The sequence below is a fragment of the Homarus americanus genome, unplaced genomic scaffold (genome assembly GCF_018991925.1).
Source record: "Homarus americanus isolate GMGI-L3 unplaced genomic scaffold, GMGI_Hamer_2.0 scaffold29478, whole genome shotgun sequence".
Taxonomy (NCBI): domain Eukaryota; kingdom Metazoa; phylum Arthropoda; class Malacostraca; order Decapoda; family Nephropidae; genus Homarus; species Homarus americanus.
In genome coordinates, this window is record NW_024747997.1 from 2,101,294 (window position 1) to 2,113,407 (window position 12,114).

The following is a 12,114-nucleotide window of genomic DNA, read 5'->3' on the forward strand; positions in this document are numbered from 1 at the left end:
GGGGCAACCATTATATGTATGTATGTATGTATGTATATGTATGTATGTATGTATGTATGTATGTATGTATCATATTTATCTAATGGTCACCTACTAAGTGACAAAAGGTCGCCATACTGAGGGAGAAGTGTACAGTATGTATGACTGTGTTTATGAACGCTGAGGGTGTCTAATCTTCAGGTGTTCCGCTTCGTGTGTGTGTGTGTGTGTGTGTGTGTGTGTGTGTGTGTGTGTGTGTGTGTGTTGCCAGCCTCCTCCGGGTCCTCACCATTAACACAACTCATGGACAATTAATGGCTCCCTTATTGACAGTGTATTGTGATATATTGATAAAGTGACTGTCAACAAAATCTTACGTCTCAGGTTTAATTATCGTGTGTGTGTGTGTGTGTGTGTGTGTGTGTGTGTGTGTGTGTGTGTGTAGGGCTCACCATGCACTGCACAGAGGCGATCGTGGTAGTGCGTCCCTCCATCAGTCTCACGGCCTATTATTTCCTGCCGCCCCCCCTTCCCTCTCTCTCTCCCCGCACCCTGTTTCCCCTCTCTCCCCGCTCTCCTTCCCCTCTCTGCAACCCTCCCTCCCCCTACTACGCCATCCTTCCCTCCTGCCACGCCCCTCCCTCCCCCTGTCACCCCCCCCAAATAACCCCTCCCTCCTCGCCTTTTCTCCCTTCCCTTCTCTTAGCTCTCCTCTTCTACCCGGTACTCCCTATATTTTTTCTCTTTCTCTCCTCCCCTGGCCTCCTCTTCCTCCTTCCCTTGGCCTCCTTCTCCCTTGGCCTCCTCTTCCTCCTTCCCCTGGCCTCCTCTTCCTCCTTCCCTGGCCTCTTATTCCTTCTTTTTCTCCTCTTTTCCCATCTCCTTTTATCCAGTTCCTCTCTCTACTTCTCTCCTTTCTACCTTTCCTTGCCTTACCTCTCCCATTCTCTTCTCTCACCTCCCCTCCTCTCAGCACCTCTCCTCTCCCCGCGGCGTGATGTGGTGGGCGCGGCAGGTGGTGGGCAGGAGTGGTGGCAGGAGAGTAATTATTCATGTTAGGGTTGGCGAGGGCGTCAACAGGGGCGGCAGCGGCGCAGTGTTTGACCTCTCTACCTAACACAACCCCCCTCCCCCCTTACCCCTTCCTTCCACCCCCCTTCCCCTAAACTGTGTCATCGTTCTATACTTAACCTAAAATGTTTTGGTCATAGGTTGGGATTTTTATAAAGGTGTATTTTGTTGTTCAGTGTGAGGAGTACATTGATTTGTTCACCTGTGTTGATATGACAAAGGTACTCAAACTATCCAACCAGGAGCGAACTCGTAACAATGGTTTTAAATAAGACAAAATTTAGATTTAGGCGCGAGATAGATAAACACTGGTTTGGAAATAGAGTAATGGAACAAGTTACCAAATATCATCATTAACTCTAATACGCTGGATAGCTTCAAACATACTGTAGGTTGGATGGATATATGAGCAATAGGGGTTGGGTGTAAACGGACTGTCAGTATGACCCGCTGCTGTTTACGCCATTATTATGTTCTTATGGTTTTTCTGTTGTTGTCAGTGTGGGAAATTAATGTAGTGATGATCCTGGCGTCCTGCAGGGCCTGTATGTGTGTCCTGTAGGGGCCTGTCTGTGCGTCCTGCAGGGGCCTGTATGTGTGTCCTGCAGGGGCCTGTCTGTGCATCCTGCAGGGCCTGTCTGTGTGGCTGGGTAACGGATAGAAGGGTCGCTGAGACACCCCATTTCACCCAGCTGTCAATGGGTCCCAGGCCTTTATTGTTATGACTTGGATACATTTTGTTAGACTATTATATATATTATACTTTGTGATACTACCACTACTACTACCACTACCACTACTACCACTACCACTACTACTACTTATTTTTTTTTTTAAACGTGGCCTCCAGCCTCCCCAATAGCCACACCTTCGCCACCATTTAATTACCTTAGTATTAAATATCCTAATACATAAACTATCCTATCTGTGTTGAATTAGTTGAGCCGCAGATCCATGCGGCATTCAGTTGACGGAGTAGGGGCAGAAGCTCTCGTGCCCCTGAGGCAGAGCAAAGCCGACCGAAGGAGAGAGAAGGACAGTCGACATCTCATCCAGGCTGTGACATAACTTCTGGGCTGCTGCTTCTGTTCGGAGATCAGCTCCGCGAGTCTGGCGTAGAAACATCTTGCGCTTGGGCCCATCCCACCAGAGGTTGTGAACACTAGCGGAGTGAAGCTGCCTTGATCGACATTTTGAATTCTCTCCCCATATGCCCTTCTCTTGTCGTTCTCGTTCCTCCTATGTGCAGCGTCGAGAGCTAGGTTACGGTGACATGCGGCCATGGGATCAAAAATCCTGATGTCGAAGAAAGCTCGCTGTCCCCGCGTCCAGAATCCTCGAGCACTGACGTCCACACGGGCTTCGTTAGATGTGTTTGAAGTCCTGTGTTGGAAGATCTCACCATCCAATGGAAGGAGGGTCGGTTCTACCATGACATCCCGGCAGATTTCCTTCAACATATTTGCTGTGAGATCCCTTACCTCGCCATGCCTCGTGCATATGAAGCCCCCCTTCTTACACACCATGGCGTGATCGACGTCATAGGAAGAGCCACACACGCCTTGGGAGGGCAAACCTTCTACTGGGCGACCGTACCTTAGAGCAATGTCTCTACTACTACCAATAATAATAATAATAATAATAATAATAATAATAATAATAATAATAATAATAATAAAAATAATAAAAGGTTTAGAAATGACGTTGTTGTTGTTGTTGTTGACGGTGGCAGGCGGTGTTGAGGACCAGCTTGGTGGTGGTAGCGGCCATATTGGTGGTGTCAGTGTTATCACGGGAGACTATGGCGAGCACCAACCATGTCATCTGTTACTACGCCTCCTGGGCACACTACCGCCAAGGTCAGTCATTACCGCCATGGTCACGCCAGGTCAGTATTACCAGGTCACGCCAGGGTAAGCAATTTCTAACTAATCCCTTATAGGTAAGACCACTGGATTAATTTCTATATTTATACTTTTCAGGTAAACATTTAAAGAAAGAATTAATAATATTTTGTCCTAAAGTATTATTATGGATATCACGGTAAAAGGTCAGGTTAGTTTAGGTAAGGTCAGGCCAGGTTAGGTCAGGTTAAGTTAGGTTGGTCATCAGTTATAAAGATTCATTGTTACCTTGGAGTTAAGTCCTTTTAAATGTCTACTTAAATATGTCTGCAGCCGAGTATATTATTTTTGCTTATTGATAACATTTGATTAAGTAGGTGAGTATAACTTAGAGAATATATGTCTTTATGGCTGAGTAATAACTAAGAGAATATATTCAATGTCTTGTTAGTTGGTTGTTCCAGCCTTTAGTTTCTCTCTCAACCCTCAGTGGACCAGGCAGTTATTAAATGACTTTTATCACCACAGTACACCCCTCCCCCCCACCACCTCCCCACTCCTCACCCCCACCACCTCCCCCCTCCCCACCCCCACCACCTCCCCCACCCCTCACCACCTCCCACACCTCCCCCCCCTCCCCACCCCCCACCCCACCCCCTCCCACCCCCCACCCCACCACACCACCTCCACCCCTCACCCACACCACCTCCCACCTCACCTCTCCACTCCTCACCCCCACCTCTTACCTTCAACCACTCCTTCTTCTTCCCCTCCCATCTTCAATTACTCCCTCTTCTCCCCCTCCCTCTTCCAACCACTCCCTTTCCCTCCCAACCAATCCCTCCTCCCACTCCTTCCCTCCTCCCACTCCCTCCCGCACCAGCTGGTCCTTACACATGATTGTCCGTGACTCTTGACCCCGGGTATGTGGTGGACAGGTGGGGTCTAGGAAGGGAGGGGAGGGGACGAGGGTGGGGAGAGGAAAGGAGGGGACAAGGGTGGGTACTACATGCTGTGACCCTTCCAGCCTCTCCTTGACCCATGCTGGCGACACTATCCAACGCCTCCCTCCATAATCCTTCTCCCTCAAACTGTTTATTCACTCGTTAAGGAATATCTCAAGAGTAGAGGAGTTTTCTCTTGATGACATAGTGAAGATAACATTGTCATGGTCCCAGCCTGTTGAGTGGTGTATGATTAATGTTTCACTGTTGTATTGTGCTTTAGTTACTGTGTACACCACTCGGTCAAAAATACAAGGGGTGCTCAGTGTAAGTTTAGTTTGGATCACCTAAAGATTAGACACCCCAGCTTATTTCACCTGAAGATTAACTACCCTAATTCAACCTAACCACCTCCCCAGGTAGCATTAGGTACTTAATCATCAGGTGAAATAAGTTTGGGTGTTTAATCTTCATGTGGTTCCTTTAGTTCCTATATTGTACAGTATTTATGGTTACAGGTCAGGCCAAGTACACAGTGGAGGACATCCCCGTGGACCTGTGCACTCACCTCGTCTACGCCTTTGCCATCCTCGACCCCAAGACCTTCCTGGCTAAACAACACGACCCATGGCTGGACAATGACCTCAAGAACTATGAGAAATTCACCCAACTGAAGAATAAGAAGCCCGACCTGAAGGTGAGTGTGTTAATTATTTACGTACGTTGCTGTAAGTGGTGTGGGGTAGTCCTGGAGTGTGGGTGGTCAGGGGGGATAACCTTGTCCTGTAGCTCACTTTCTCACTACACCACAACTCTCTCCATACCATTGCTGTATATATTTCACAATAAACCATCTTCTTCCTCTTAGTCTCTCATCACCACCATCTCCAAACTCAAGGAATATGTCATTAACAAAATATTAAACACACTCAAGAACACTACACTACTTTCTTCACTGACACAATATAGTTTGTTTCAGTAATTCCCCCATTGATGTGTATTGTCCAGTCGTTTACTGTTTATTTGTGTTGTTTAAAAATTTTTGGAAATTGGTATAAGAGTGTACTGTACTGTGCTATGCTGTGCTATGCTGTGCTATGCTGTGCTATACTGACAGGTGCTGCTGGGTTTGGGTGGGTGGAATGACTCCCGCAGCAACAAGTACACTCGGCTGGTGGCAGATGCTGGACTACGGCGTAAATTCGTGGAGGAGGTGGTCAAGCTGCTGCTCCAGTACAACTTTGATGGTCTTGACCTGGACTGGGAGTACCCGGGGTATGAGGGAAGCCCCAGTGATAAACAAGGTAACAAGAGGAAACATTGTACACAGTTGCTTTGTCTACTCTTCAAGAATTTTCTATAAACAACAGGAAATATAGTTAAGGTTTATCACTTAATAGAGTAAAAGAAAAAAACAATGAGAGATGATGGCAAGTGTTCTGAGTCAGGCAGAGGCAACAGTCACACTTTGTAGGTGATACATTACTGGTTGTTCAGTGAGTCATGCCACCACATCACCAAAGTCACTGCCATTCATTCTTCTCAGTGTTTATTATCTTTGATACTAAAACGATCCAAAAAATTTGTGGAGCTCAGTTGATAAGTCATCCGATATATATTTATATTGTTACGTTGCTTCTGTGTAAAATGTCAAGTGTATTTATCATATCTACAAATAGACCTACAGTACAGTATATCTGTTGTTGTCACTCATTGCCTTCTTCTTCCTCTCAATCCTATACAGGATTTACTGCTTGGCTGGAGGACCTCAAGTCAGCTTTCAGGCCTCATAATTTGCTGCTGACATCAGCAGTCAGTGCTGGTCGACGCACTATTGACCGTGGCTACGACATCCCAAAAGTTGCTAAGCTGCTGGACCTGGTGAGCAACACATTTACAGTACTTCTCACTGTATAGTTAGGGGTACAAGTATTTTCATGGCAATATACAGTACAGAGTATAGGATAGCTAAAAAATAAGATTGCATTAATGGGCAAAACTGAAAGTAGAAGGCCAGGGGAAGCCAGAAACTGGAATGGTTGGACAAAATTAAAAGTTGCACATCCAGAGAGATACAAAATCTGGGAAGATTAGTAAAGACAGCCAAACAATGTGTGGAGTGGATGACCATGGTCACCAGCCCTCAGACATGAGGATGGCACCTTGATCAACTGATTGATACAAAGATACCTGAATGTTCTCAACACAAACAGAAAGGCTAAGGACACAGACACTAATGATTTACCAGTGAACTACAGGTACAGTGTCATCGTATTTTGCTTCCATCAGGTATTTCAGTGGCCATTTATGTGGCTCAGAGTTGGCTTGATAATGTGTTATAGTCTTATAGAACCTGTGTGTGTGTGTGTGTGTGTGAGAGAAACATTTATAGTGTTTAGAGGTCACCTGATTTTTGGGTTCATAGACATGTTCAAGAAACAATATCATGCAAACTTAAATTTTAAACTGGTCCTTAATTTTCATTGCCATCATCAATCACAATACTTGTACACAACATAACTCCAATCTTCTTTCCCATAAATTTATGCACAGTTGTTTTACTACCACAAAGATAGACCAGTTCTCTAATAGACACATATATTTAGATAGAAATTCCTCTCACCTGAGCCCTACTCTCATTTGAATTCCAGTTTCACCTCTTTTAATTTCTTTTCACACTTCAATAGAACCTTATCTTCACTTCATATGAGCCCTAACCACACCTTATGTCCAGTCTGAGACACTCTTCACTTCCACAGATCCACCTGATGTCCTATGACTTCCATGGGTCGTGGGAGAACAAGGTAGCCCATCACTCGCCCCTGTACGCTGAGGCTGGTCAGAACCCCGAGCTGTGTACTGACTTCGCCGTCAACTACTGGATCAAGAAAGGTGCTCCAGCTCACAAGGTGATACTCCCATCACTATCTGGGAAAGGCTGGAGGTAGTACAGTACTGTGGGAATGAGGTTAACATTTTCAGGTTCTGAGAATGGGTACTGTACGGTATTAGGAGGACAAGGGAGGCATGGCAGATGTGTGTGTGTGGTGTACTGTGAATGCACATGAGAGAGAAATAGCATTGGCAGCTTCTATCCAACTGTGAATTACAGTGGAAACCTTGAGGCCAGGTACCTTTATACAGATATACAAAGGTATACAGTATAATGTTTTGATTGTCTTCATCTGAAAAATTATGGCAGTAGAGGTTGATGATCTCTTTAGGTCAAGCATTTATACTCAGGTGTCAGTTTAGGATTCTGTGTGGCTTTGTCTTGTTTTTTATATTTTAAAGATCTTGAGAACACCTCAATCAGTACAGTATAGTTTAAATTTGAATTACATGCTTTATCACCAAGCAGTGTGTTCTCTTGTTAGGGGAGATACAGTACAGTACAGTATTAACCTTCTGGGGAACATTATAGGAGAAGGTGAAATGTCAACAGTCAGACCACAGAACACAGGTTGGAAATGTACAGTACCTCGACAACAACTGATACAGTGTGACTTTAACAACACCCTAAATTTGTTTGTGGAAGAAGGTAAAAGATTAAAGCTTAATACATAGTAGGTTTAGCTGTATGGATGAGAATTACAGACTGCTCTATACCCTTTTAGCTGTGATTTACATCGTGGATCACAGTATAAATTCCACATCCTGATCACCAGTAAATTTCACTTTTAAACATATTTTTATATAATACTCCAAGATAAGAAATGAGTGACTAGGCTGTACCCCCAGTAACCTACCATTAGTTATATGCAGTACTGTACTATACTATCACTTCTGTATATTAATGTGAAGTGTACAGATAGTTATTGGTGTGCCTCTGTATGGACGATCATGGACACTGGCAGGGGCTGAAAACTTCCCAGGGGCGGCTGCTAGAGGTCCTGGACAACAGGGCCGCTACATCAAGGCCTCTGGCAACATGGCTTTCTTTGAATGCTGTCTGGCTCATCAAAAGGTTCTTATTTTATCTAAACTTCTGATTCATTATACATTTTAAGTACTGTACACTAGTGAAGATTTTAAATACTGAACTATACATAGCAGGTATTTCAAAGTTTGTTTGTAATCTCCTACAGTACAGTAATTTTTTATACTGTATAGCTTATATTATGTACACTAATTCTTTTGTAATTACTGCCATCTGTGTGTGTGTAGGAAGGCTGGACAAAAGTGACTGGTGAAGGAGGACCTTACATAACTAAAGGCGATCAGTGGGTGGGCTATGATGATGTTGATGCAGTTGTGAAAAAAGTAAGACCCAAATCTCAACTTTTACTTTTTACTTTTTAACTGAAAATTGTGTACATTTGTTTTGTCCCCTGACTGGTGCTAGGTGAAAGCATCTAATTGAAATAGTCTTCGTAGAATTTTATTTCTAAATCTGAAAGTTTGTTTTATATTTTAAGTCAGCCAGTTATGTGCTCTCTTAAATCATCAGTTATGAGGAATATTTATCTAATGAATCTTTGAGAATATATACCTAAGAATTATGACATAAACCCATGAGACAAACCATAACTAATGCATTGTCTGTTCACTCGATTCATTGACCTCTTTATGAAGAAGAGTCTTTAACATCTTTCAACTCTTCTGTCTTGACACAGGCAGAATATGTGGCCTCTCGAGGCTTAGGTGGTATTATGGTGTGGGACACAGCGACCGATGACTTTGGGAACTACTGTGGTCTTGGTCACAACCCTCTCCTGACAGCCATTGCCAAAACTCTTAATGGCAGCACAACCAGCACTTCACTCACATCTCTGGACAGGAGACCCTCAAGACCTCAGGCAGGATCTTCACAAAAGCTGCCGCCAGGAAACGAGAAAACTAAAGGTGTTGGGAGCCACGGTAAACAAGATACCATCAACACTGCTGGCACAAACACTATTGGTGGTGGTACTTCTGGAAGAAAGAACTCAAATGTAGAAAGAGTGAAAAATAACAGAAATAATGTTGAAACCACGACAAAACTCTTCTACCCTTGGCAAGCGTGGTATGTATGTCTGTATCTTAACACTGTTACTACTGTACGATCAACTCCTAGTGACACCTTCCATTAGTTCTTCCTCTATCTGCTTTAGTGATAGATTCATTACATTTATTACAGAAAACTATTCACTAACATCTCTGACACTTGTTTGATCTCTTCCTGTACTTCTTAATTATTAAAAAAAATCTGTACAAAAGAAGGTTGCAAAATGTCACCTCACAAAATAAGTTATGCAGGAATCATCATAAACACTGTAGGAGGAAAAGGAATTACTCAGACAACTTCCCAGACCTAATCATTCCCTCAGATCATAGTCAGTAATGTCCCAGATTACAAGAATTCATAACAACACAAGTAATTATTAAAACTTCAGAATATATTTGCCTTCTTTTAATTTAGAATTTTCCCCACAGGCCATTCTTCAGCCAGGCCAATGAGAAGAAACAAGACTTCAACTCAATTTCTCCCACGGCAGTTTCTCGTTTCACTTCTCGGCCGTCCTCTTCATCCTACCCCAACTTCAAGTTAATATTTACAACTACCACTCCTCCTCCATTAACTCCATCTCGCTTTAATTTTCAATCACCTCATTCATTTTCCCCTTCTCGCTTCACTTCTCGGCCGTCCTCTTCACCTTATCCCGACTTTAAATCAATATTTACAACTACCACATCACCGTTATCCCCATCTCGGTTTGATTTTCAGTCACTATCATCTTCGCCTTCTAAGTTCACTTCTTGGCCTTCCTCTTCATCTTCCTCTTCTCGGCCGTCCTCTTCACCTTACCCCGACTTTAAATCAATATTTACAACTACCACACCTCCTCCATCAACCCCATCTCGGTTTAATTCTCAGTCATCCTCTTCATCTTACCCCAATTTCAAGTTAATCTTTACCACCACTACTCCTCCTCCTGCTGCTGCACATTCATCATTTGCTGCCTCATCCTCGTCATCATCAGGAGTCTCGTGGTTCGCAGACTGCAACGCTCTGGGCTTTGCTCCTGATCCCCTCTCCTGTAACACTTTCTACAGGTGTACCAACAACTATGCATACAAGTAAGTTACAGTACCTATACAGATTGCAGTGGACGTTACCTCACAGGGAAAGTATAGTATTGTAAATCGAAGTAAAGAGTTTTTAATTCCATATGACTTCACCAGTTAGTCAAAGAGTTAATCTGAATCCTTGGTCACCCAGTTCAACCAATCATTTTGAATTATTATGTACTGTACTGTACTGTATATTGCACTATGTTTTGTAATGTCTGATATAGATTATTTTTAAGTACAGTACAGTATAGTGCAGTACAGGTACAGTACCGGGTATATGAATTTAGTAAAGATTATTTATACTTGAGCATCCTTACCAAAGACCTTTTTACATTATGACTTTACTAATATAATTAAGTGTTTAGAAATCCATATACAGTATTGTAAAAATTGTGTGGTTGCAGGTTTGACTGTCCTGGTGGGCTGTTATGGCACCAGGACCAGTCTTCTTGTGACTGGCCCGACGCTGTCCAGTGTATCCTCCCACTCACACCGCCCGACATCCAACACTTCCTCCCTTCACACAACGCACGGTTTTAAAACTTAAGTCATTCCCTGTCCTCTGTAGCCAATATTAGGGAATTTTGTTGATAGTTCATATCCTAATGATATTCACTGCTCTATATATTATACAATACAATGATATTTGTTTCTCAAACTATAACTCTCAGCCAACTAGTAAGTCCTTACATTATTTTTATTAATTTAATGGTAAGTGTTACTTGTGCACCTCTTCCTGTAGAATGATGCCCTACTCCTGCACCTCTCTTCCTATTCCAATGTTCTTTGTTTAAAAGAATGGCTTCAGTCGTGGACTTTATTTTTATCCTCTTCACCACTGATTGGCTCGTTAGCCTTTGAATATTTCCTTCTTGGTATTATTTTATTGTCATCTTTTCACTGATATTGTTCTTAGAAAATGTAAATATTTTTCAGATATTCTGTTGATTTTCTATGTTATTAGTTGTAGACACTCTCTAGATGCTGTACAGTAATAAAAGTACTACAGATCATTAGTGGTATTGTTCATAATACTGTACTGACAACTGTACTGTACTGTATATGTTGAAGAATACCACTGTCATGGTTTGTATGTCAGTGGGTCTATATGTCCGTACTCTTGCCTGAAGTCATAAATATTTTAAGCACAATGACAGCAAGTTCTCTGTTTCAAATTAAGTTTTGATGTTCTTCAAGGGAAGGTTTCAGTTAAGACCATTTGAGCTGTTACTGATCATGAGCAAACTTTTGGAAATGTTGTACTATAGTGCAGTATGTTATGAAATGATGGTCTTGTTAAGTCTTAAGACAAAAAGTAGAAAGGTTTTAATACCTTTTTTAACAGTACACTTGTGTTTTAAATGTGGGTGATTGTTGTACTGTACAGTATTATTAATGTCTGGGTAAACATAAATACTGTACTTAAAATACTTGTTAACTTAATCATGTATTATGACTGTGTGTTTGATGTTCCTGGCTGCCTTATTGCCAGATGACACTATACTGTAATAGGTGTTAGTTAGAGCATTTCGGTGGATGTTCCTGGTGGTCTTATGTCTCACAAGACATGAAAATAATAGAACTGTACAATTGCAATTATTTCTGGATAAGGAAGTCTGATATTGCAGCCTGTTTATTCTTTTTGACAGTCTTAATTTTATCAAAGAAATAATACACATCCTCTGGAGGTTGATGGTCTGTGTTTCCCCATCTCTCTAGGGCAACAAAATTACTCTAAGCTGCCACTGATCGGCCTGTTAGCTGCTTCAGCTGCAAACTTAACCCAAAGAAATTACAAATTTATCACTGTGAGCCTTTACAAGTGACCCCGATTGGTTTCAAGTGTGGTCACAGAATTTTATGCTGATATTCAACACTGAAAATGTAAGAGACTGCACAGGTACCCAGGTTGTACTTGGCATACTGCATGTCCCATCATAATGAAGACATTTCTCCAACTGAAAGTACTGTACACATGATAAAAAAGTATCTGTGCACATTAACACAAAACAATCTGACACCAAAAGATGATAGATATTGCAATATACCATATATCACTTGCTAGCAAGATCTCCTGTTTTATCCATAGTAAGTACAGTATTGTTATTATATGGTCATTCAGAAGAAAGAGATTAATCTTATGAAACAATGTATACAAGGTCTGATCGAAAAGTGTCCGACCTTCAGCAGGAGAAAAAAAAAACAAGCTTACTTACTGAGTT

At 42.3% G+C, this 12,114-nt stretch overlaps 1 protein-coding gene across 1 annotated transcript; it reads left to right on the top strand.

Moving 5' to 3' along the window:
* The first annotated feature begins 2,786 nt into the window (after positions 1-2,786).
* On the top strand, positions 2,787-12,114 carry LOC121879939 (acidic mammalian chitinase-like). Its single transcript, XM_042386757.1, has 10 exons — positions 2,787-2,909; positions 4,357-4,535; positions 4,956-5,142; positions 5,583-5,719; positions 6,598-6,747; positions 7,650-7,805; positions 8,006-8,101; positions 8,455-8,843; positions 9,254-9,898; positions 10,297-12,114. The coding sequence occupies exons 1-10, from the start codon at positions 2,852-2,854 to the stop codon at positions 10,430-10,432; spliced, it is 2,133 nt and encodes a 710-aa protein (XP_042242691.1). The 5' UTR covers positions 2,787-2,851; the 3' UTR covers positions 10,433-12,114.

Bases quoted from the DNA above. Each gene is read 5' to 3' on its own strand.
- LOC121879939 (XM_042386757.1), top strand. From the start codon at position 2,852: ATGGCGAGCACCAACCATGTCATCTGTTACTACGCCTCCTGGGCACAC. The intron at 5,720-6,597 runs GTGAGCAACACA...TCACTTCCACAG, and splicing joins TTGCTAAGCTGCTGGACCTG to ATCCACCTGATGTCCTATGA. The intron at 9,899-10,296 runs GTAAGTTACAGT...GTGTGGTTGCAG, and splicing joins ACCAACAACTATGCATACAA to GTTTGACTGTCCTGGTGGGC.